Source organism: Nothoprocta perdicaria, unplaced genomic scaffold (assembly GCF_003342845.1).
Source record: "Nothoprocta perdicaria isolate Ctin4 unplaced genomic scaffold, notPer1 scaffold_17, whole genome shotgun sequence".
NCBI classification, from domain to species: domain Eukaryota; kingdom Metazoa; phylum Chordata; class Aves; order Tinamiformes; family Tinamidae; genus Nothoprocta; species Nothoprocta perdicaria.
In genome coordinates, this window is record NW_020454871.1 from 5,565,113 (window position 1) to 5,591,850 (window position 26,738).

The 26,738-nt window shown below is 36.5% G+C and overlaps 1 protein-coding gene across 1 annotated transcript; it reads left to right on the plus strand.

The window, feature by feature from the left end:
• Positions 1-220: 220 nt before the first annotated feature.
• XIAP (X-linked inhibitor of apoptosis) lies at positions 221-16,921 on the plus strand. The gene is made up of 7 exons (XM_026035979.1): positions 221-407; positions 8,130-9,042; positions 10,580-10,679; positions 12,637-12,715; positions 13,372-13,405; positions 14,318-14,515; positions 15,718-16,921. Exons 2-7 carry the CDS (start codon positions 8,169-8,171, stop codon positions 15,909-15,911), a joined length of 1,479 nt encoding a protein of 492 aa, XP_025891764.1. The 5' UTR covers positions 221-407; positions 8,130-8,168; the 3' UTR covers positions 15,912-16,921.
• The last annotated feature ends 9,817 nt before the right edge of the window (positions 16,922-26,738 follow it).

The window sequence follows — 26,738 nt, forward strand, 5'->3', positions numbered from 1 at the left end:
GGCGCCGTCCCCCGGGGGCCGCCGCGTCCCTCGGGCCCCGCGTGCTGGAGGGGGCGGCCCCGCCTCGGCAGCCACCGGCCCCGCGCTGCCTCCGCCGCTGCGTGTCGGCCGGTGCCGCGCTGCTGTGCAGCGCTGCGCGGGCGGGCGGGAAGGCCCCAGTGCTCAGCGTTTCAGCGGGGCACCCAGAACACGCCCTTACAACAGGCCGCTGTACCAAAGACCCCGGCTTTTCTAATGAAAAAAGCTGCCTTCGTCGTCTGTGGAACACCCTGTTTATGGCCCAAGAAGGCCTGTGGGCCAGGGGTTATTTTTTGTCGCGTGAGGGTCCCCGTGTGTTCATAGAGCAAAGGTGAAGCAGTTGTCACCTGCAGCCCCGGCACTGCTGTCATGGGACTGTGTTTTCAGAGGTAAAATCATAGATGAAATGGGAAGTAAGGGGCTGGCTGGCCGATTTTCCACAAGTGGCTTTTCACTAAATAGAACATGTCAAATGTGCTGTTTTCTTTATATAAATAAGGATAAAAAAAAAAAAGTTTATGTTGTTGGACAGTTTTGTGGTCTTCATTGTTTCTTTTGGCAAATCTGAACACTTCCTTGTCTCCCCCCCCCCCCCCTTTTTGTTCATAAAAATGAAAATTCAGGCTTTCTGCTATAATACTTTTTTCATTCATGATGTGTATTTGTTTTGAGTTGTAAATCAAACTTTAAATCAAGCAGTTTTTCCTTCTTTATGTCTTCTGTTGTATTTCTTTGTAATATCTTCACTACTTTTGCCACTAGTATTCTTACTGCATGCAGAGCTCATTATTTGTGTTATTTAAATATTGGTCATTTGTTCAGTGAGTAGTCACAATCCTTTAAAATACTTTTTGTAACTCTTATGTCTTCATGCTGATATTGTTCCCTTTACAGTTAATACCTTTCCATTGCTGTAGTAGTCTATGCAATATTCCTGCTTCATGATGCCATATAAACAGATGCAAGAACTGGTTTTAGCCTTGGTGATTTCTCTGTTTAACTGTTGTCTTTTTAGCCTGCATTTTCTAAGAAGTCTAATTTGTTTTATAAACTAGTTTTAAATGGCATTATTATTCTTTGATTACTGTAAACTCATGTTATGATTTTAGTACTTCATGTAGCTAAATAGAATTGTTTTTTCCAAACAATCAGAAACTACAAGATCTTCCTGCACTACACCAATTTGGAAGGAAAAACAGCCACCTGAGGAGCTTTAAAAAAAAAAAAAAGTTGGCTTTTTTTTTTAATCAAGGCAAGTGTCAAATACATTTTTTTTCTATTTACTATCTTAGCAAAGGGAAGAAGGAAGTAATTTACACTATGCATCATGAGCTAAATTGTTACATAGTGTGGAAGATAAAGTTACAGACCTCAAGAATAGCAAGTTTTCAAGTGGAGGATTCGTTGAGCTTTTATTTGGATAGTTTTGATTTTTCTGAAGTGCTTCTGATTGCCAACTAAGTGAATACTTTGCAGTCTTTGGGTCCTTTAAAGAACAACCAAATACCTCTTTACTGTAAAACTTTCCTATAACAATAGTATAGCATGGCCAAAAGGAAGGGAAAAGAAAAATGTTAAATAACAGTTCTGTGACTCCTCTGACCTTGCTCTTTGTAACCATCAACAAAAGTGAAAGCAGTCCTGGTTGTGGGATTTTTTTTTAAACTGGTCCTTCTGATATGAGACACATTTGTGGTTTTCTCATTTATTTTCAGAACAGTTAGAAAATGTGTGTTCATATCTAAGTTTCCGAAGTTAAAGTATGAATATTGATTTCATTTCAAGTATCTGTGTGCCCATGATAGTTAATCAACATGACTGTTGCTGTCCTTTTCCCAGGGTGGGAAAGACAGCTGCAGGGAGATGCAAGACTTTCAGGAAATACAGTTCATAATCTAATGCAGAATTTTCTGGGAGGGAGAACACATTGCTGAATCACTGGATCTTATTCTGTCTGTTGTTTCACTCACCCCTGAGCATTCCTTCCTCCCAGAAATAGTTTTGAACTTAAGAGAAAAAAAAATCTAATTCTGCAGTCTTAACATACCTTCCATTTTCATACCCAAGTCATGTCACAGAATTTGAATTGGATTGTCCTTGAGGACCCCAAATGCTAGTAATGATTTGGTAGATGTAATGATAGCTAATGATAATGTAGTGTAGTTGGTGATAGCTGTAACTGTGTCACAGAGTATTTCTTCATGCCTTTTCTGCCCTTGATAGCTTATCTATCAAGCTGATACCAGCAATAAGATATTTAGTGCTCTGTAAGTTGGTGCACTTGTGAGTGAGGGATAGTACCCATTTCATGAAGAAAGAGGCTTCATGTCTAATTTTGGGAGCATTTCCTTTTTTAGAAATGGAAATTGTAATACTGTAAGCATACAACTGAAATGTTACAAGAGAACCTGTCTGCCTCTCCTGTTAATTTGGGAGTTGAAGACTATCCAAAATCTTCTTTACTAGAGAGCAGTTTCTATTTTAAACTTGCTTAAGGAGATCATGTTTAAGCCAAGAAGCTATTCTCAATAATAAACAATATCACTTCCATTATATAAAATGTATAATGAAGCTGCACGTATCTTGCAGTTAGTTGCCGTTCTATGTTTTAAAGAGTTACTGTCAAAATAGAAAAGCAAGCTACGTGTTATCAACAGGTGCAATTTTCATTTCTGGTGCAATGTTATAATTAGAACTAATTCTGAAGTCATGCAAATTTCTGGGTAGGTTTCAATTATAGAATATAATTGAAGAGATATTTTTAAGTTGAATTTACGAGATGAGGGCTCTGTGTGTGTGTATATATGCATATATACAAAAAAAATCCCCACAAATTTATTATTGGAGAAACATTCATGATCGTGATAGGAGAAAATATGCTGCTGCTTCTCTGTCCGGTGTCCATTAAATTAATGTGAGTAATGAACTAACTGGAAATGTACTCATGTAGTATGAGTATTAGCTGTGAGGGAAGTGAGCTGCTGCGGGAATGGACAGTGCAGGATGTCATAAGCTCTGTGTACTTCTGTAGCTTTATAGTTTTCTGTTTTATTTGGAATCCATAAAATTCTCCATTTTTCCCTGTGATATCACTTCGCTGTACCTAACATCCCATTTCATTATGTCTCCTTGATGAAAGCTGCCTTCTTCCTGGTTTTTTTCATTCAATGCAAAGCTTAATGATTTGCAACTAAACACTAAAAGGATGGGAGCTGAGGTGAAGCCCGTACTCCAGAAGTGTGTCCCAATGGTCTTCAGGTCTTGCTTAGCTATTTTTCAGTATTGGCTACTTAATGTGTTCCTGTCTCAAAGTGGTAGGTTTTTGTTGGCCTGCCTATATTTATTTCTAAGATGCATGAAGAGAGTGTAAAAATTCCTGTGACCAATGCGAAGTATTAGGATGATCTAATAATCTTCTATAAGCTCAAGCAACTGAGGGAATTGTTAAACCTTGCTGGGAAGCTAAAGAGGACCTGTTTGGCCGGGGGGGGGAACCACTAAAACCCAGACTGAGCACAAAATACTTTTTAAAATAGCTATTGTTAAAAGTAAATATACTAAGGTTTCTCAACACTGCTTAAGTAAATCCAGTGTTAGTAAGCCTTATAAATACATTTTCAGTGTTCCCCTTGATCTAATTGCAATTGAGCAGGTGCCAAGAGAACTTTAGTGAAGTGACATATGCATAATCAGTGTGTCAGCTAGTACAGTATGTTCTGCTTGATATTTACTTACTGCACTGCTCTCACATTTCAAAATCAAGTCAACAATAAACGCTAACATTGCTCTCATAGTGAGCATGCCAAGTAGTAGCAGCTCCCTGCTTCATGTACCCTTTGGTCAGGAACCTGATGCGGTGCGATTGTGTATCTGACTTGAAGGTTACTGCCATGCTTGTTGTTGGGGAAAGGGAGAAGAATTAAAAATAACTCCTGATAATACCAATTTGATTCAGGGTAAAGGATAGAGATAATCATGCTTAATAAAATATACTCAAGGAAGGGGCGTGCGTGGAAAAAGAACAGCCCTTATACTTTGAAGCGTCTTAGTTCTTGGTAATGATGATGATACCACGCTTTTACATAGAGTCATAACTGTTAATCTTTTAAAATCTCAATTGTAAATATTTCACTTGCAGAGCCACAACAATTGGCTCTTTTATTATTATTATTTTTTAAAGATTAATTAGATGTAGAGAAGCTTAAATAACTTCTGGACACACCAAGCCTATTCCCTGAAATTGCTTGGTACTTGTAAACTACAATTTGTTTTAATAATAAGATTGTTATTTTTCATAAGCTAAATAATATCTTATTACTGTAAGCAACTACATGGAAGTTGTAATAAAACTCATGCCTGGTGGATGTGAACATGTTTTTTGTCTCTTCCTGATCAGCACACCATGCAGAGGATGATGCTGATCTTGAAAAGATGCAGTTTATAAGAAATATTGTGTTACTGAGCTCCCATGATCTGATTTATGGGTTGAGAATAGCTGAATTATGTCTTACCTCTAAGATGAGAGTGAATGGAATGTTCTGTTTATCGTGTCACTGTTCAGTTTTTCAGTCTGTAAAAACATAAAATGTATGGGAAGCCAGCATAAAGCTATAGCAAAAAAGAAGTTTTTGACTTTGTTACATTTATTGTCCTATCAAACTTTTTTTCCCCCCTCCAGAACACAGGATGAGTTGTGATAATGCAGAACTTTAAAAAAATGGTGTTTAAAGTAGACCGTGTATGGTCTATGTATGATACAGAGGTCATTAAATAATATGCAAGAACAAAGGAATGGAAACCAAGGGGAGACCTCTGTGTCTCTCTTTTTATTTCTATCACTAAGGGCTGGGGGTGAGAGTAAATTACAGAAAATGGCTGAGTAGGTCGTCTAAGATTTACATCAGTGGTTCTTATGCCACAGGTGAAGAGAGTTTTTTCTGCAGTACTCTGATTTTAAAATTAATATAAACAAACAAATTATCATATAAAAATAAAAGGTTGAGTTTTGTGCACTGCTTCTAAACTTTTTCTTTGTGCAAAATAGAAGTTAAGATACTGCTACTTCATACACCAGAGCATTTTTTCCTCCAACATATGTGTTGAAAAGGAGTTTCTGTACTTTGAAAGATGTAAGGTAGACTTCTAGAGGAAAATATTTTACTCTCACAAAAAAAGTAGTGTGCAGCTCAGATTGAATAAGCTTATTTTATGAATGCAGTGTAGTAGCAACTTATAAGGTCATTTGAGATCTTCATGGAAACAGTGTTAGAAGATTCAAAATAAGAATTTATAAGGAGATAAACATTAAGCTTTTACTTGCAGAAATTGTTGATTTGTCCAGATATAAACATATGAAAGCTTACAATACATATTGCTACCTGTAATTACTGTTTTTTCCCATTCAAAAGTCATTTATCGAAGTCAGACTTATAAGTTGGTCAATGTATTTTATTCAGTAGCTTTTTTTAATTTGCTAAGCTTCTAAAATAAAACATAAATGCACCCTATAAATCATTACATTACTGTCAAAATGTAATAATTACACATTGCTACACATGCAAGGACCGGCACAAATAATTAAAGCCCTTCCTATCATGTAGTCATGTATCCATGATTACATAAAGTAAGCATGCCGGTTCTCCAACATTGTTTTCTCAACTTGCTTATTGGTTTAATTATCTGTGTTGTTTTGGCAAAGGATGCCGTGATCCTGCAATGCACTGTACTTCCCCTTCTCTTCCTTCTGAACCTTAAAAAAGATCTTGTCCTTCCTGTGGTGAAGTCTGCTATTATATTAGTAAATGTCATAATTGTATCATGTGTCTTGATCTTACAGACATTTTAGTCAATATTAATGCAGATATTAAGGGGAAAGAAGAGTAAGAATAAAACTCATGGTCCAATTAATGCTTGGTAGGTTTTTTTAGATGTCTTTAGAGTTAGATTTTTCTTGGCTTTTTTTTGTTTTTGTTTTGTTTTTAAGTGTCTCCAGAGTGAATGCTTCTGTTTGCATAAATGCAGCTGTCAAAGGGTCAGATTTTGCGTGTGTGTGTGTGTGGTGGAACATAGAGCTGAAATCTCCAACAAAAATGCTGACTATAGGGAGAGTATTTGGGGGATTGTGTATGTTATATGTATATAATACTCATGGCCAGTTTTTGTTTTGCTTATATCTTACTGGTATAAAGCTCATACCAGCAGTGGGCATAAGTAGCTATGAGCTGCAGGTTGTTTTGTCTGTTTTTTTTTAAATGATGCTCCACTAATTACAAGTTATTTAGATGTTCATTTATTTTTGTCTCTGATGGAGGGACCACACTACAAGTTTCTGCAGCTGGAACTATGCACAGGGATAAGAAATTTTCTGGTGAATGGTCTCAAGATCAAGTGCTAGCTCTGTTTCTAGTCTTGAGCCATCCCATCTCCCTGCTTGTCCCATCTCTGTGCCTTTTCAGACAAATCATTGGTAGTTTGTGGACAGTTGAGGGAAGAAAAGTATCCTTTGACCACAGAATGTTATGATTTGCCATGTCTGGCTGTATCTCATTAAATATGTTTCTCTCTGAGAACTGTTTTTTTTTTTTTTTTTTTGGTAAAGGATATTGTTGATTAAAGTAGTACACATAAGCAATATATGGGAAATCATGTTTCTGTCTGTCTGGTGCCTTACTGCAGCGGGCATATTAACAGTATCTTTTTCATATCTTGGGTGTTAATTTTTATGATGGTTAACTTTAAAGACTGTGTCATCTTGCCAAAATCGGTATCACCTTGCCCAAAATATCTGAGCTCAGATATTCCTGGCAAGTACAGAAGTCAATACAGATGACCTGGCTATTAAATACATCTCGTTCCTGCCAGAAGAAACTAAGCGTTCACTTTCAGTCTTGATATGTCTACAGTTCTGGTTCATTCCATGGAAAATTCATATCCAGTTCTTCTAGCTACATCATTATATCACAAGATTAGATATACTGTATTACAAATTCTGTAGTTAATCAAGAATCTTGACAAAAGTTATGTTTTTCTTCATGTTCTTTCCAGACTGCAGCTTTTAATAAAAGGTTTTATGTAAGATTAGGACCATCTTATGAGTTACACTATTGTGACTTTAAGTGTTTTGTATTAGCACTAATGTTTCTAATTTAGTCATATACTGCATGGAACAGTTACATAACAGCTGTACATGAGCACAGCTTCTGCTGAGTGAAACACCTTTGCAAGTAATATATCCAGCACTGCTGAAGAACTGATTTAGACACACCATTAGTATTATTGACAATATTTCCTGAGTTTTCCAGCTTTCCATGCTGTTACTTACTTCCATAGCATTATTACTGCTACAGTGTTTATGCCTGGTAGCTGACCTCATGAAGATGAGGAATAGAAATAGAGATATTGCAGCATTCAGATAGAAAACAGAGAAAGACATTGGTTAAATGCATTGGCAAAGTGTAGCCAAAACATGAAAGTGAGATAAGTGGTAGGGCTAAAGACATTCCGGCAGGAAGGAGAGAGGAGAAGAGGGAAGGGGCTGGCAGGGTCATGGGAGCTAGTACCTTTGCCAGAGTGTGCGTGCAGGGGAAGGGCTGTGCTGGATATGAGCAATACCTCCAATGAGTCCAAGCCACTGATCTTCAACATACAGCCCAGTAGTTTTGCAAAGTGCCACAATGAATCATCCGTTAGTTCATTTCATCAGATATTTTGCTAAGAGGAACGCAGAGGAATATGTCTGTACAACTTGAACACAAATCCGAAGCTTTCTTCTTTTAGATGATGATGTTGCCAGTTAATGCAGTGATCTGCAGAAGAAAAAGGTGATCATGGCCTTAGCAAGGGGGGGAAAAAGAAATAAAGATTCCAAATAGGGCTGTAAAATCTTGTAAATATGATCTGGCTTAGATTAGTACTAAATTCAATGGCTTAGATTAGTAGTAAATTCAGTGCACCATATGTTACATTTGGAAGTCTTTTTGTAGAGCTTTGTTCAGCCTCTGTTGTTAAATGATTTGTTAATTTCATTCTTGTAATGTTTGTTATTTACTAAATAGAGCATTTTAAAGCTCTAAATCAGATTTATATACTTATATGTAATGTGCTTTGTTTAGGAAGTCTGAAAGGAAGAGGAGAGCCCTGCCTATGAAGAGATGACGTGTAACGGCCCTGAAGACTCAGAGGCTTGTGCCACTTCAAACACAGGATGTGAGCAGGAATGGGCACAGGAGCACAGGCGGCTTGGGACCTTTGTGACATTTCCCTTTGATTGTCCAGTGTCAGCAGCAGCGCTAGCGCGAGCTGGCTTTGTTTATACTGGAGAAGGTGACAAAGTGAAGTGCTTCAGCTGTCATACAACTGCTGAAGGATGGGAGCATGGAGAGTCTGCCTTTGAAAGACACAAACGCCTTTCCCCAAACTGCAAATTTGTTATTGAATCAACTTTTCTGGAAAATAATATTCATCCTGTTGTCCAGAACCACCAAGATAGATCTGAAAATTGTTCCAGCAATTCAGCCATTTCCTATGCTTTAGATGACTCATCTGATGTTGAAGCTGATTACCTTTTGAGAACTAGGCAGGTTGTGGATATGTCAGATATCTTGTATCCTAAAAACCCTGCAATGTGCAGTGAAGAAGCTAGATTAAAGTCATTTCATAACTGGCCCATATATGGCCTGTTGGCACCAAAGGAATTAGCTAATGCTGGGCTTTATTATACAGGTGTGGGTGACCAAGTGGAATGTTTTTGTTGTGGTGGAAAACTGAAAAACTGGGAACCTAGTGATAGAGCTTGGTCAGAACATAAGAGACATTTTCCCAAATGCTTTTTTGTCCTGGGCCGGGATGTTGGAAATGTTCCAAATGAAGTTGTGTGTGCTGAGCTGGAGAGAAGTGCTCCGAGCGATGTGCAGCATCCAAGGAATCCATCTATGGCAGAATATGAAAGACGGCTACAAACCTTCCTAACTTGGAGATATCCTGTTAACAAGGAGCAACTTGCCAAAGCTGGATTTTATAGCATAGGTGAGCCAAATCAAAAAACTGTTTGATCTTTACCAGGATAAACTTCGTACTATATGACACCAATATCCTACAAATTTCTAGTTCTAGTGTCAAATGACTTGCCAGAACTCAATGCTTAGTTAAAAATTGAAACTCATTTTATTTGCTTGTTTTGTAAACCACCCAGAGTTGTTATTTTCATATTTTTAACTCATATAAAATTACATACATCTTATCAAGTATTTTAAAAGCGAAATATGACATTAGTCATAGATTATTTTTTTAGCATTAAACTTTTATTTTTCTTGCCTGTTATAAAACCGTCTCAGGCAGGATACCTTTCACAATTGGACTTAACATTAGAAAAAATAAAATGCTCTCCTGCAGATAATGTGCTCAGGTCCAAGAACTCAATATAGATTCATATATAGGTTCATATATAGGCCTTTGTGCAAGGCAGTGTAGACTGTATGTCATTTTCATTGGTTACTTACTATGTGTTTGATTTATCATAGCAACCTGACACTTAAAACAAGAGCAAATGCTGTTGTTACCTATTAAAAAAATTTAGGAAGAAATGACTTGGAGTTGGAAAGGTTTTAATCTTAAAAATATAGTATATGCCTTAGAATGAGTCTAATATTTGTATATTGATTTTATTTTTCCCTTCTGGAGATGGTGAATATTTCTATATTAGGCTTAATTGCAGGCTACAGATAAAGCTCTTTGAAATTCTTGACTGAAAGATGCTGGATAAGTGCAAAGTGTTACTAATATTAGGCTACAAAGAAAAAAAGGATTATCAAGGACAATTTCTTGCTCTTATCTTAATTGGCTTTTCTTTTAGTAGCTTTCAGGACTCTAATCTGATTCCATTTGTTTTACTTGTTGCACTGAATAAAGATGCTGATATAGCCCTGTATCGGCAATATATGGGCAATATTTGTAGCCTCTCATTTCAATAAACACAACATCTAAGCAGGTTCTGGTGCAGTCTTTAATTGCAGTGTGCATGGTGCCAGAACTGAGAGAATGTAATTTCTTCTAACAGCCTCTGAGTCAGTTACTGCCATGTGGAGTCCATTAATCTTAACAGTGAAATGGAGGACCAAAGAGGCATATAAACATCCCTTTTGAGTTCTGTTTCTATTAATAATTTCTACTCTTGCTTGCTTAACTCTGATTTAAATATAAAGCAGAAGACTGCTCATGAGGGCAGATAGAGCTGTATCAATTACTTTGAAATAAATTCTTTGTGGTAGAATACTTAATGGTTGTGTACCAATGGGATGTGCTCTCTGAGAATAGAATATTTTTAGCGTTCTATTTTTATATAATTGCTAAAACTGAATTCAGAAACATTTTATATGACTATTTTTTGAGCAGAAGGTTTTTCTGAACATTTGTCTCAGATCATATTTATTATACTCACATTTAAGAGTTCTTTTTAATTATTGCTAATTTTTAAAATAAATACTTTTAGTAATATAGAATTTTAATTGAAGAATTAGTTATGAATGCTAGAAGCATGGAACTTCACCCTTGTTTATTTCCTCAGGTAATGGTGATCATGTTGTGTGCTTCCATTGTGGTGGGGGACTGCAAGAGTGGAAGGAAAATGAAGACCCCTGGGATCAACATGCCAAATGGTTTCCTGGGTAACTTCTTTATACTGTATTTTCTTCTTGCATTTGAGTGTCACTTACAGTACATTTCAATGACAGAATGATCAAATAAAGACTTCAGAACGTTGATTATGGCTTAACGTAGGTTAGCTTCATGAAGAGAACTATTTATTTATTTGTAGTTACCTTCATCTTTTTTCATTCTCTTCTCATGCTTCCTTTTTGTCACATAGATACTGAAAACCGTGTTCTGTGTGGTAGAATACAGTTATCATCAGTGTTTAGATTTTTCCTTCTCAGTAAGAAGAAAATGTTTTAGGGAAGTTTTTGTGTGAGGTCTTTATTTTTGCTATTCCAAATATTCCACCTTGCTCTAGTCCTGCAGTTACATGTATGAGCATTAATATGTCCTTAAATGATACATTGGCAGTCTCAGAAGAGAGCACTAATTGAATATGATCTTTGACAGGTAGGTGGGAGTTCATCTAATGTGCGTGAGAGAGAAATAAATCCCAAGTGGTTGAGGGCACAACTAACTCATTAGAGGTAATCAAATTATGAAAGCTTGCTATGAAACTGTACCTTCAAAAATGCTTTACCTTTAAGCCACTATTGTATTTGTAACAAACCAGAATTGCATTTATAGCCTGTTTGTGGGAATTATTAAAGAGATTTTGTATCTGAGCCTACTGCTATCTTGTTTAGTAGAATAGTGAAGTTTTGTGAAAACAGGTTTTGCTTTGCTGCATTATCCAAACAAGATATTCTGATCATTATTCTACTAGCTTGCCAAAACTTTATTTTATATCGAGATACAAAATGACTAAACTTCCTTGGTTCAAACAAGCCTGAAGAAGCCAGTAGTAGTATTGAATTCAAAATGTGCTTCTAAATAATTTTAAAACACAAGAGGATTATAGATCTAGAAGTAACTTTTGGAAAGGTTGATCGTTGATACTAAATCATGAGAAAAGGAGTAGTAAATGACTCTATAAATCATTCTTCTGCTGGTGGATAGAAGTTGTCCAAGTGCAAAGTCTTAATTCTCATTTTTTTATATAAGTATCTCTCTGATGTAATAGTTAACAAATGTTTCTTCTGTGGTCGAAGATTTTCCAAAAGATGAAAGTCAATATTTAAGCATTAGCTTATTTATTTACATTTATTACTTTTATTTTTAATAGTGGTTCAAGCAGCCTTAAATTAGTCATCTCTCACAATTTGAACCATCTGTTCTTCCAGGTTTCTGGCTTAGTGATGTGAATGCTTACAAGATTATTTTGCTTCTCCTCATGCATGTGTAATTTTTGTTGTTAGGTTTTTTGTTCGTTTGTGTTATTATTATGCCAGATTTGATCACTTCCTTTCTTTCAAATCATTAACCACCTTAGAAGGAGGTTTTTTTTTCTATACATCAGCTTCAGTTGCAGCATTTCAGAGTCTCATAGCATTTCAGAATCTCTATGCATGTCCATGAGCTACTGAAGGTAAACTAACTCCTGAAGCTAGTGAGCCACTATTGAGAAGTCATGTCATTCTCTTAATCATCTTGTGGGGAAGAACCATGCCCAGTGGTTGGAAAATATCGAGAGAAAATAGATAAAGCACCTGCTTATTGTTGATTGTTTTTCATTGGCTAGAAAAGGATAAAATAACCAACATTTTAAAGTAATGTTACTCATTCATTGGTATCCTTACTTCTGTGGTATCCTACTTCTAAACCTGTGGCACCAGATGTAATGGACAACAACTGTTTAGCTTTCTGTTTCGTTAAAAATATGAAGGAGATGATGAAAATGGTTAATTTTTTTTACTTAAGGTGTTTATGGAAATGTTTAATCCACATTAATAATGTCATTTAAACCTCTAGAGACCTCAGAGCAGAAGTTCTTTGATGTAGTTGTTGTTCAGAACTCTTACAAATCACGTAATCAATTTTTTTGTTTGCTGTTTATGAAATTTTCCTATAATTAAATATTTTGATTAATAGGTGCAGGTTTCTGAGAGAAGAAAAGGGACAAGAATTTATAAATAATGTTCACTTAAGAGGTGGATGCAACAATTCCACGGTAAGAGCCTTGCTTATGAACCAAATACTGTTTTGTGAAAATGGAAGAAAAATCTTAATTACATATTATTGTAATTGTACATATAATTGTAGTATGAAACTTTGTTATCATCTCTTACCAACTGGCTATCATAGATCATACTGACATAAAGCAGAAGACACTGTATGTTTTGATCCATTTATGCAGGAGTTACAGATCTTACAATCCTCCTTAGCAGAATTTGGACGAGAATTACAGTACTGTGTGTATGTTGTGATAGGTACTGAGGAAATGGTATTTTCTGTAGCATGGAACCAAAGGTTTGCAATAGATAATTTCCTTATTTGAGTGTGGTAGATAATTTTGATTTCCAGTTGATAGTAAGAACATTGCTAAATTGTATGGAATCACTAAAGAAAAAAAAACCTGTTATTTTAGACTTCTTTGATAAGCAAAGAACTGTATACTTATTATTTATAACCATGATGGTTTAAAAATAGAATTTAAATAAAACAATAAAAGGACAGATAACAAAACACTGACCCCTTTTGAATCAACTAATAATAGCATACAGTTTTACTCAATGAAGTAGCTATTTTCTGTCTTTGCAAGTGTGTAGCTTTCCTTCTTGTGCTCTCTGGAGTTGTAATTTTGTCTATTTCTATTTATTTTTTTAGATAGAAGCTGCTGAATTTACAATTCTTCCTAAAGGTATCCATTTAAAAGAAATATATATCTTTACTATCCATATTTGCATGGATAGCAAAGAAAATGAGTAGTTTCAAAGATGACTATTTTACATTTTTTAAGTAAATAGTGGCAGATAAATTGTTGAATGATGCTCTTAGATTTCTTTGTTGCTTCTCAACAACGGTGATTTTATTTCTGTTAGGGGAAACCTAGTGTTACATGATTAAATAAATACTATAAAGTAAAGCCTGTAAACCATGAAGTACCTGTATTACGCATACTTACCTTCATAGCTAGTGAGCATCAAGTACTGGGATGAATACTAAAGAAAACTGACATAAAATAATTGTTGCTTTTCGTGAGGGAGGAGGAGCTCATCTGCTAAATAGCAGTAAGATGAGAAAGCTCAAATAGCTTCTTCTGTTCCACTACTACAGATTCCTGCAACATTTCTCATAAATATGAAACCATAAAACAGGTCATTTAAAGGGAAAGCAGGAAGACAGTGAAGCAGCTTCATCATAGGGAATGATGACTGTTGCTAATACAGGTGTTCACACAAAACCTGTTTTAGAAATTTCTCAATCGATGGTTATGAATAAGAGAATTAGGTTAGCAGGTTTAGTGCTTTGAACAATTTCATGAAGTAATGAAGAAATCGGTTGCATCCCATCAAAACAACGGGAAAGAAGTCATCTGACTGGCAAACCTATTCAAAAGAGGGAGGAAGATTGTGAAAGCTAGTATTGAAGGAATCTCAAATTTGCAGCTTTCTGCATTTTTACAATGTAGTTTTTTACAACTAGCAAAATTCTCAAATGTTGTTTCCTTGGCTAAATACTGTAGAGATGTCGTACACTATAGTGAGTACTGTCAGGTATTCAAGTTGATTCTGGTTAAATTATTTTTTATTTTTCCTTTCTTTTGTTTTAGATGATCTCGTACAAAATAGTTTGGTACAAAATGCCGTACACATGGGTTTCAGCTTCTCTGAGATAAGGAACATAATGGAAAAGAAAGTGCAAGTGTCTGGAGAAAATTATACGTCTGTTGAGGATCTAGTAGCAGACTTAATAAGCGCTCAGAAAGAAAATAAAGCAGAAGAATCAAATGAAAGATCACTAGAGAAAGGTGAACTTCTTAAATTACAAAACCTGCATGCATTCTTTCATAACAGCTCTATATTCTGTAAAATATATCCTGTAGTTATATTTCTATTCTGCGTCAATGCTTAATGTGAATTTACAATATTGTAACATAAAACTCAATAAAGTAGTTAATACTTGAGCTTAGCATTTACAAGTATTTGTTCTACTACAAAATAAGACTATTAGTTCAATATCAGTTTTATAGTTAGTACAACATGTTTCTTGGAATAGTTAGTCATATTTAAAAGTCATAATTTTTGTGGCAATTGCATTTTGTGTTTAAAAAAAAATGAACTACAGGTATGGAACTCTGGGGACAAAGTAAAATAGGCTTAATAGCATGCTGCCAAATACTCAGTATGCATAACTTGAAAATACATATGAAACATGAAAAACACGATACCCTTGGCTAAGATGCAATACACCCCTGCTAGAAGCATTTTCATTCTTAGCCAGTAAGAAATAATGCACTTATAGGTGGTGTTTCTTCTGGACTCCTTGTATTCCAGCCATGCTAGAATACACAAGTCATGCTCTTTGTGGTACTAATGTTGCAAACAAAGATTTCTGATTCAGAAGAATTATAGTTCAAGATGCACATATGGGTGAGGGAGGGAACAAACCATCTGTTTGATACGTTAGACACATCTTACCAGCCTACTCCCTTGTAAGATGATTTTAATGGACACAGGGTGGGGGGGAAGTTTGAACAAGATAGGAGCTATTTTTGTGGCTGTCTGTTGAGAGCTTTTCCTAAGGGGGAAGGGAAGCCTTTGGAGGTATGTGTTTTCAGGTACACCATACTAGAATAATACAGAGCTAATAGATAATGCAAAGTTGGTTCTTTCTGTTTTTACATTTTTAAGCCCTTTAAGTATGACCTTTAGAAAATAAAAGCATAGAAGGAAATTGCATGGAAGGTAATTCAGTGAGAAAACTCGTTGCAAAGGTGAAATACAAATTATTTAAGCAGTATCAATGAGCTTTTCTCTCTCCCTCTGTATAAGTTTTGGGAAAGCTGATGGTGGGAAATCTCTGCACCTTAGTTTCTTGTATTCATTTTGTTTTTAAAGGACATTCAAATCTTGCAAAGAAAGCCTAGTGTTTGTGTGAGGAGGAAAAAAAAAGAGATTAGATGCTATGATAAAGTATGTTAACTCCTTTCTATGTGCTTATTTTCCTTAGATCTCAGTACTGAGGAGAAGCTGAGGCGTTTGCAGGAAGAAAAGCTTTGTAAAATCTGCATGGCTAAAGACATATCAGTAGTCCTTATTCCCTGTGGTCATCTAGTTGCTTGTAAGGAATGTGCTGAAGCAGTTGATAAATGCCCTTTATGTTGTACAAATATTATAAAAAGACAGAAAATTTTTATGTATTAGTCAAATAGACAGTACTGAAAATGGAAATGTCCCCTGCTCTATTTCTTTAAATATGTGTAATGCTATAGCAGACTGTTGAGTGTTCAGCAGTCTAGCACACACATTTACAGAGCATCTCGCTTTAGGTAATGTAAACAATCAAGCTTAAATCAGCATCCTGAAATCTGAGCTGACAGTCAGAAGCTGCTAGATTTTTGTTTACAGTACCCATATTCAACTGACTCCTTGTTGCTCCCTATTTTGCTGTGTTTTTAAGTCATCTGAATCTGAAGTTGTAACCTAAAATAACATGTACTGTACTCTCAGATTTCCTATTTTTGAGTTCTTACACTTGTGTTAATGTACTACAAAAAATACAGGAATTAAAAAATATATATATACTTTTTTTTCATAAAATGGCAAGGGAAAAATGAGTGTTCTGATTAAGTAGTAGCTAGGCTACACAGCTTGCTTGACTAACAGTTTTATATTGCAATCTCTTTATAGGCTGTGTTTCTATTCATAGTCATTTGTTCAGCTTTGATTTACCAAAAATTAAATATGTTAACTTTTTCTTTTTTGTGGAGGCAAGAATGAGAACATTTCTCACTAATTCATTTAAGATGCTAGTTAAAATATCCTATTAGATGGAAATACATCTTAGTCCCTGTTAGTCCAGAGTTACGGGTTACTGATTTTCTATTAATATTCTTTTCTCTTGCTCATCTTAAGAGTCGTGTTTCTGGAACATGGGTAGGAGACTTGCTATACTGAATTCTGTTCTCCCAGCTAAGATTGCCTGAGTGTGATATTTCCTAGATCTTTATTTGTCATTTGTATTTGTGCTTGTAAACATCTATAACCAGCCTCCAAATAATCACTAACAACCAGGCTAAACAAACATGAGCAACAAAGAAAGAAGTAACTGTAGTCCTGATATCTGTCTTTCTGGATTGACAAGTAAGCAACACCCTCTTAATTAATAGACACCTTCCAAACTAAAACTTTTTTTAAAAAAAAAAATCATAATTGCCTCTATATAGTTATGATTAACAAAAGAAAAGAACTTTCAATTGATGCACGTCATCATATAAATCAGAACACTCATACCTAAGTTCATTTTTTTTGTTCTGCCTGTAAATGTTAAAAATGCAGATAATTCCAGATGTAATCATATGGTGTTATTTAGATTTTTCCGTTATCAAGCTCTACATATACTTGAACATTTTTAGGTATTTTCTTGAGTTTTTGTAAGTAAAAATTGATAATAGAAGGCAAGTATCTTCTGTAAGTTCATTTCATGGGCCTGATTTGTCCAAGCCCAAATAATGCAAAGCTATACTTCTGTGCTTGTTCCTTCACTTGTGTACAGGATCAGGCATTATATAAAACTTTTATATGCTACTTGTAGATTCACCTACATATTTACATGTATATAGTATAAGAGGTATTAGCTTCACAAAAATATTATGTATGACTGAAAATGTTACCATGTTTCTTTACTTTTGGTTGTGACATAATTCAGAGAATATGTGTAAAAACAACTGATGAAAACTTCAGCTCATGTGTTTGTTCATGTTACTCTGCAAGTTTTTTTCTGCCTCCCCATTTAATTTGCTGGCTTAATCTGTGTAAATCGGCTTCAGTGAAGTATTTTTTAACCTTCATTTTTTTTACAGAAGTCCATGTGTACATGGAATGAATCTTAATCTAACTTTTTAAAGAAAAGCTCAGCAGAAGTGAAGGAGACTTATGTACCTTTTTGCCTTTGATCACAAAAGCAGCTGTCTCAGATTTAATTCTCCATAAACATCAAACTGTGTTTATTGTTTGGTTTTTTTTTCTTATATTTGCAGGGTTTAACATTTTCCTAGTTCATTTTTTTCTGCTAGTAACTTGTGGTGTTTCTGTATTTTTTCATTGTTCTTGTTTTTTGTTTTGTTTTTCCACTGTTGATTCTTTTTTTTCAGAAGAGAATACCAAGCTCTTCACTAAAATCCTTTCTTTCTCTTTAGTTCACAGTTCATTTTAGAAATCATTTGTTTTGTTCTTGACAGTCTGTGCTCTCAGATTACATTATTTAACTTAAAGCTAACTATTTTAGTTATTCTCACCTCAAGACTTAATAAAATATATTATACTAGACTAATCTTGCATCCCCTAATTAAAAGTTATCATATTTTTGTTTAAGTACAGCTGGTTTATGATCACTCTGCTCAATTATGTGACTTTGGTGTAGCTACTACTAATGCCTGTTTTATGTATATAAAAATTATCTTGGATACACACTAAATATATTTTAATGATACTTGATACAAAAATATAGTTTTTCACATGATGAAACCTTGAAATGCAATATACAGAAATTTAATGTCTATTTTTTTAATGTGTTATGATTTTTATGAGCATTCACAGAACTGACATGTTATTGTGCTCTTCTGCAAAGTTGTATTTATAATAAAAGTGCAATCCATCTCTTCCTTGAACACATTTGATTCTCATGTGCAAGAAAAAAAAGTTGCTTTCTGTTGCATTTTGGTTGTGTAATTCAACTGTTAAGTGATTTTAAATGTATATTAATAAAGGCAATAGATATATTTTAAATTGAGAAGAAATAAAATCTGTGGTCTGTATGAATTAAAATTCTGCTTATGTTATTTTTGATAGCTTTTGTAGTGGGTAGAGTTTGGTTCTTGGGAAGAGGTAACGTCTTGGATTGGGTAAGTAATTATCACTTTCATTTGTTTTCCATTTCTGGAAAATAGTAGATTTTTCTCTATCCTATTCTGATAAGAAGAGTTGCTATTTTTGCCTTTATCTGCCTTTGCAAAGATTTTTTCTTTTTTTTTTTTTTTTTTTTTTTTTGGCGGGGGGAGGCAGAGAGGAGAAGGGAGATGGATACAGTCTAGCTGTTAGGTCAGGTTTGTTTCTAGCTCCCATCTTCACTGGTGGGCAGAGCTTTCCTGAATTTTCAAGGGAAATCAGAGGGTTGAGTTGCACATGAGCTAGTAAATCCTGTCTGAAGTAGCTTGTTGATGTTGCCTGACAGCACTACCATGGGCAAGCCAAGTTATGCTGGCTTACTTTAGCAGTCACTTTGCTACCCAACCCTGATCTGAGTTTCATGAGAGACTGTCGAGATGGGTTTGAGCTAACTTACAGACTGAAAAACTTGGAATGAATGCTAGAAAAAGTCTAATCTGGGAAAGCAGTTTTGCAAATTGTGTTTCAATTAAACTAAATCCTAGGAAGGAGGTGATTACAGATGTAGATAAAGTATGTAAGCAGATTGAGAAAACCATGTAAATAGGAAATAGGTTGCTAGCAGTACCATCTCACCTGAAATAAAGCAAATTACCCAAATAATATCTAAGTACATTGCATAAAATCCTTCATATTAAAGCTGTTAGTCCTAACTTTTAAAAACTCTACTGAATGGCTGAGTTTATCATAATCTTTAGATAAATGTTATTGAACATAATAATAGTGCTTCAAGTTTTAATCGTTCTTAGGAATATTGAAGGGTTAAGAGTCAGTTAAACTATGGGGCAGTTACTTTGTCTATCTTTTAAATTATAATCAGAGTTGTATTCAGGCTGCATGTGAAAAAATTAGCATAGTCTTCAAATTGTCAGCAGCTTGAATTTGGGCTTTTTTTTCCCAAGTGTTGTCATTACCAGTGTCTTTAACAGAGAAGAAATTTCATGGTGATTGCTACTGAGCTGGTTACTTAAAGAGGGAGAAATGGGGAGTGCAAATAAGTGGAATAGAAGCACAGATTCTTTCTACTGACTGTCTTTTCAAAGATGTCTGAAAGTTAATTTTATAAAAGTGGTATTTAGAATGAAGAGCTATAGAATATATTCAGTCATTGGTATCAGCACGTACATATTCAAGCATTCAGTAGAAGTTTTGTGTGTGTGTGTGTGTGTGTGTGTGTGTGTGTTTGTTGTGTTGGCCTCAAGTAAAATGGTTCTTATTTCCTTTCTATTGACAGTGACAGAACTCTTTGCTGCTATAGATAGCTAGGAACTTCACATTGGTGTTTTTGATAATATATTTTGGAGTTTTTCTTGGAATTTCTCATTTTAGAAAACATGGACATAGTGTGCCTAGCATAAGAACAGTGCTTTGAAACGTGGGGCTTGACAAGTAATATAGACCAGTTCCACAGAATGCTGGAGCCTGTAAGAAGAGCTCTCCAAATACTTAACTGTACCTGTTCTTTCATTTGTTTTGGGCTTGATCCAAAGCCCTTTGCATAGTGAAGAGATTTTTACTGATTATGGATTTTTTTTCTCTTTGGATCACCTTCCCTTTGTAAGTAGAATGTTAAAACTTTTTCTTTATATTGTATGATTAGTTATGATCATCATGCGTGACCAAATATTTTTGGTTTGTTTTTTCTTTTGGCTGTTATGTGTAGCCCGCAGTTATAGGACAAATGCTTGGTCAAAGTTTTCAAAGCATTTTTGTTAAAGGCACATGTCCTAGGTTAAAGTTAGCTTTTATTTTCGTTCTTATTCAAATGAAGCCAAGTTGAAATATAATAGGCTCTTAAATATATAGCTGGGTGGGAAGTTAATGCAGACATTTGATTACGTTCTTGCATGAAATTTCATGCTGAAGTGAAGCATTTTGTACTAGTAATAAACTTTGCAAGGAGCAGTGAAATTTGCTGCCATAATAATTGCCCTAGTACAGTGAATAGCTACCCAGAAGAGAATTTGCTCTGCTTTCCACGCTTACAAGGTCACATATATTGTGTATACAGTCTACCTGAATGGAAGGTGAATCCTTTATAGAGGAAGGAAGGATTTGGATGTTTTTCTGTCTCTCACAATACTTCCCTGAAGAGATCAGTACATGAACAGAGAGAGGTTGGATGGTGCTTCTCTTGCCCTCTGCTTTGCCTGTCAGCCAGCCTGGTGAGAAGGCTGGATGCCAAAGTGGGTGATAGGAGTCACTTCCATGGCTGCACCCCAGGCTTCTTGGCCACCTGGCTGGACTGTGTTTCACTCTTGCACCTGTTTGGTGAAGGGTGGCTTCCTTCCTCGTGTAGCTGAGTGGGAAGAACCTGTCCAGTGTGATCAGCTTTTTTTTTTCATTGACTTGTTTGCAAATTCCATATTCTTTCCTCTTTCATGGCCCTGTCCTGCTTTCACACTACTTTAGGTAGCTGAAAATATCTCAGTATCTTCATGAATGTCATGGTGTCATGTTCCTTCAAAAGAGATGTACTAATACTGCTGTGCAAAGCTACTGAAGATGGCAGAGAAAAAATGCATCCTAAATGAAAATTCCTAGAAATGTACTTAAGAGGTATTTCAATTAGGATTTTGCTCATAGATTGCAAAGTGAAGCTTACTACTGAAAAATAGAAAAGACTTTTGCAGAGGCCTACTGTGTAAACATCTAGGAGAATAATTACAATAATTATTGCAAAGTCAGGGTAACTAGAACTGTATATGGCTGTGTGCAAATTTTGGAGAATTCATTTAAATTCAAGAAGTTCTCAAGGCAGAAAGCATTTAAAAATATTCATATGTCTTTTTAATCTTATGAAGTTAATCTCTGCAAAAATCTGAACTTTTCACTCTTGCACAATGTAGTGAGATTCATCACTTAGGCCAAATAGTTAATATGAACTTTTTGAAAGTGAAAGTCAACCTACAGTAGTCTCTTCCTTTTAACTCTTGCATAAGAAGTGTAGTTTCCGAGTCTAGAGTTGACTTTGGCATCCTTGTGACATTAGGACATACACCCTTGTGCAGTCAGTATGGGAACTCCATTGATCTAAAAAACTCTATTGCTTCCAATGTCTTTTATGGTCCATTGCAGAATATGATGTATGGAGAGTAACATTAACCTGACCTAAGTTTGTACAACATAATTTAGCCCTTTTATAAGTTCATAAATAAGTTTGTGCTTAATCAGCAATTGCAAATTTTTGTAATGAGGACTCCTGCTTCAAGCTGGAAGCCTCACTTCTGTTGGGCTTGTGTAAGATACAAATAGTCGACATAAAACTTCTAAGAAACTGAATTTGGATATCGCTGTCCTAGGTACTTATTATATCTTAATGTACTTCCTCATCATATCTTACCATGGAGGCGGGGAGAAAAAAAACACTTCAAGTGCCATTGCTGTCACTCTGAGGTTTTCCAATAGTACTATAATCACACTTGATTAATTTACATTCTTTAATAATCAAACAGCAACAAAAGACACTTTTAACTATGTTGAGTGTCTGTGTGAACAGCAAGTTTCATAAACTAGCACTGTTGTGTTACTTGCTGCTACTTATACTGCTTACCCCAAACCTAAATCACTGCTAAGGAAAGCAGGATCCCAGTTCGCACAGTGTGTGAGCAGTGCAGAGCGAGAGAGTTCGGGCAGCGCAAACAGCCACCAACCCATGCGTGATCGGGAAGGAAGGTGACGCCTGAGAAGTGCTGCTGAGACAAATCTTAATGGTGACTGATGAGGGAAACTAAACTAAAGGAAGCTGGCTTAAAGACAGAGGTAGCATCTTGGTAATGTGACAAGGAGGAATGCTGTAAGCACGAAGCAAAAAAGCAAGTTTATTATCTGGATAAAGCAATCAGTATCTCAAGAAATCTCTCTGTCTTTTAAGTAACAACCTTCTACTGCATATACTCCCACTTCAGCCTTCTAATTTCTAGCTTTTGCAGTTTGTTTGCAGGGAAATAAAAACAAAAACAGATGTGTTGTCAGCATCCAAAACAGAAGGGAGCTTTGTTTCGTGGAGCTCGTTGACAATTTAAACATAATTGTCATTGCGCTAAAACAATTAAACACTAAATCCAGTTGTTATTGCTCCTGGATCCTGTGCGAGGTTAAGCCGAGTACCAGTGTTTGTGTCCCAGTTCCACTCTAACCACATCTAACTGTGCCCTTGATTTACTCAAGGGACAAGTGTGAAGCGTCTCCCACGTGTGGCTCTGTCTTGTGTCTCCCAGAACCCGCCATGGGCTGGAGGGTGCGCGGGGCTCCGGAGAGGCGGCTGGAGCGGAGCTGCCCTCGGCTGCGGGCAACGGCCTCGCGCAGCCTCCTGCCTGAGCCTCGGCCAACGAGGGCTGTGCACCTTCTATCAGTACTTGCTGTGATCCTTGCACAGTTTTAGTAAGGAGAACTTTAAAACGTGATTTTAAAGGCAGGGTGGGGTGTTTGGTGGCGAGAGAGATCCCTGAATAAAGATGCTCTTAATGGAACGTGCTGGGAGGCAAATGTGACCCCTTTTTATATTAATTTCTAGAGCCAATAATAAGGCAAGGTTAAAACTTTTTTTCTTTTGGTGATAAGGGAACAAGCTGCGTCTCCTTTGAAGGTCTGGGAGCAGGACAGGCACAAATTCATTGAGTCAAAGAAAACTCGAGCTTGAGCAAGGTGTTCTGGAAAGGCCTGCTGAGAAACAGGCACACGGGCTGTTGTGCGTAGGTGACAAGGGGAAGACGGTAGCCACAGAACAAGGAAAGGCCCAAGGCGCTAATGAGGTGAAGGCTCTTGCCTGCCAATCACAGGGAAGTAACCCATTTCTGGGTCTCTATTTTGTTTCTTATGTAATAGTTCATCTCCAAAAGGATTTAGTCTAGATTTCCCAGGAGTGACTGTGCCAGTTTCAGAAATCTGGGAAGCAGAAATCTGACTGGAAAGTTTGTTTTTCCTCCTATATTCAGTTAGCTAAATAAAAAGGAGACTATAGCTTTTATCTAGTACAGGTGTCCAAGTGACCACCTCCCTTCCTCGCCTTGGCATGAATCCAGTGCATAAAACCTGTTTTGTTTTCTTTTATTTACAGCTCCCATAAGCAAACCTTAAAAAAAAAAAAAAAAAAAAAAAAAAAGATTATAAGGGCTTGCAACTTTTTTTTTTTTTAAGTACAAAAATATAAAAGAGGAAACAGTTGCAGAGGGAGTTCCTGTTCTGCTGCCCTCAAAGAGGAGGAAGCACTGTTAGCGTAAGCCTCATGCCTTGAAGAATGAATCAGCTTTCTGGCAATGTGACTGAAGTCAGATCTTCTGTAGCGGTGGACCTCTGGTCATTAGCTGAGACATGGACTTGGGATCTGTCTTTTCCTCACTACTATTTTTTAAATGGATGATTCTGATCAAGAACTCCATCCAGAGTAACTTACTTACACTATAGTAAAATTCCCTATTGTAAAGTCTTTCTTAAGTTATCTCTAAATTTGGCTTAGTGTGATAGCTAACAGTGGACTTTGAAATTCATAAGAACAGCTATTTTGAGAAAGAGGATATAGCTACAAAGAATATTTTCTCCTGTCATTTCTCTCAGGCTTTCTTCTATGTCTGATATAAAACCTCTTGGATAAGGCAAGGATTAAAAAAAAAAAAAAATCCTTATTGTGCTCAGAAAACACAACTTTCTCCTTCATTGTATTAGGAAGGATGCTCCTATTCAACAACCGCACAGAACCTTTGTGATGTTTTTTGATTTCTTCACAGACCCGGAAAGACTGTAGAAGTCCATTCCAGAATTGTCACCACTTGTCTTAGAATAAGTGGTCTGCTAGCAGAGCAAATGCTTTTCCTCTTATCTTTGCTGCTGTACCAGGAAGGGTCAGTTTCACAGGCAAGATCAGACAGTTAATAGGGAAAATGCAGAAGTTAGGCTCCAGAGTGTCATCTTGTCCCTCCCAAGACAACAAATTTAATGGTTATTTTAAGAGTCTGCTCCATTTTTCTGTCCTCTATATCCCTATGCACAGTCTGAGAGACTCTTTTGGTTTTTTTTTTCTTATATGGTTTATGTACCATAAACATGTAACTGGTTTATGATAGCTACTTGTATGGTCTGAGCATGTTTTTCTGCTATGAATCCCTCTGTGGCACAGCAGTCAAGGAGACTCCTGTTGTCCCTTCCCTGGGCCAGACTGTACGCACATCCAGACCCCAACACAGCACCTTTGCTTGTGTGGTTCAATCATTTATGGCCCTATACTCTGAACAGGAGTTGGGAAATGATCTGTTTTAACAAAAAAAAAAAAAAAAAAAAAAAAAAAAAAAAAAAAAGGAGGTAGAAAAGCAAAGCTAATCCTTTAAACAAGCGACACTCCCTGTGATCATGTACCAGTTCTGCTTGGGCAGCATCCATGGCAATGGGTGAGCAGAGCAAGCGGGAGGGAGGAAATGAAGTGGGGAGCATCTGCCCTCCCTAGGCGGGCTCTGTGACCAACGGATCGCACGCTGTGGCTGCACCTGGGGCCTAGTCTCTAGACTATTTCCACATTTCGTTGTCAGGAGTTTAGAAACCAAATTCTGCCATATGAGTCAGGGTATGAATCCAAAGGTCTGAGTCAGCGGAACGATCTGCCGTGTAACTGGCTGAACTATCTGCCATGGGGTTGTCAGCAGTTGTACACTCATTCCTGCAAAAACACACCCATTCTGTTTTATTTTTGCTAAGTACATTTACGTAAAAGATCTCAGCTGTGAAGTGCCTTTGAAATACAATGTTTTCTCAGTAGATCAAATATCTTATACCTATGTCAATACTCCACTCTTACAGTAGAGTAAAAATCTTTGAAGTTTGATATTTGAGTTTTGAATTGTATTTATTTCAAGCAAAGGATACAGTAGTTGAATTTCAAATGCTGGCAACGTGTTAGCTTTAAACATGGATAGTTTATTTTCACATAAAAGTTTTCTTAAATTTATCTTAAATTGGTAAACATTTATCTTAATTTTTTTAAGTCAACCAGAAGTTGACTTTGAAAGGGATCTATTTGGCTCTATTTGTAATTTAACAACTGTATATAACATGTACAAGATTAAAATGTATCTGAATTTCTTTTTTTAACAGATTATCTTTTATTTGCAGTTCTTCTATCTCTTGCAGTCATTAACATATTCATGAGATCGGCAACAGCACCTGTAGCTGTAACTGAAACTCTGAGCATAGTTCTCTGAATAGACGTTCAAGGTGCTATTTTAAACTGTTCCTTAAAAGGGAATCTTTCAGTTCGTTTTCTTCAATCATTTTTTTCCCTTTGTTTTCTGCAGAATTGACACAATGAACAATTTAAAACTTGGTTTTATTTAAAAATATCTAAATGCACTGTTTTTTTTCCCATTTGCTTACTCCCTTGATTCCTCAAGGTGTTGGGAGGAGAGGAACATTCCCAAAGGCAAATTTGAGTTAGGGAGAGTGTCTCATGTTTCCTAGGTGACATCAACTTCAGTTACATTGAAATTTTCATCTAAACACTGTTTATCTGATTGCGAGTTGGTGCCATTTCCCATAGGATGGCTCCCCTTTAGTTTGGAAAGGCCGGAGCGGACACGTGTGCTTCCCAGCCCTGCCGCCTTTACCAGGTACCTTGGTGCCTGCTACCTTCCCTAGCCTCAAAAAAAGAAAATAAATAAATAAAGGTGGATGAACACAGGAGGGTGATCAAGGACTAATGACCAGGGCTGAAATATTCTTCTGACTGACCTATGAGCTTAGACACTTATAGCTATGCTATTTAGGATGAGTAATGTGCTTAGTGTTACACAAGAGAGAGGAAAAAAATAAAAAAAAAGGAGGAAAACAGAGGAGATTAAAGACTTTTGCGTGTTTATGAAAATAAAGGAGCCAGACGCTGGCTGTGCTGCGATTGCGCGTTCTGCTCCGCTACGTGACGCGCTCAAGTTTGCGCGAGCTGGGCCCGGCAGCGCGGGCCGGGCGGCCACGTTACCCCTGCGGAGCCACCGTGAGCCCCGCCGGGGCGCCATGCCGGGCGGGAGGGCGCAGTGCGGGTCTATCGGGGGAGACACTCGGCGAGGGCGGCCGGCTCCGCGCTCCGGGACAGGCGGCACCGAC

Bases quoted from the DNA above. Each gene is read 5' to 3' on its own strand.
- XIAP (XM_026035979.1), top strand. From the start codon at position 8,169: ATGACGTGTAACGGCCCTGAAGACTCAGAGGCTTGTGCCACTTCAAAC. The intron at 9,043-10,579 runs GTGAGCCAAATC...TTATTTCCTCAG, and splicing joins AGCTGGATTTTATAGCATAG to GTAATGGTGATCATGTTGTG. The intron at 10,680-12,636 runs GTAACTTCTTTA...TTTGATTAATAG, and splicing joins CATGCCAAATGGTTTCCTGG to GTGCAGGTTTCTGAGAGAAG.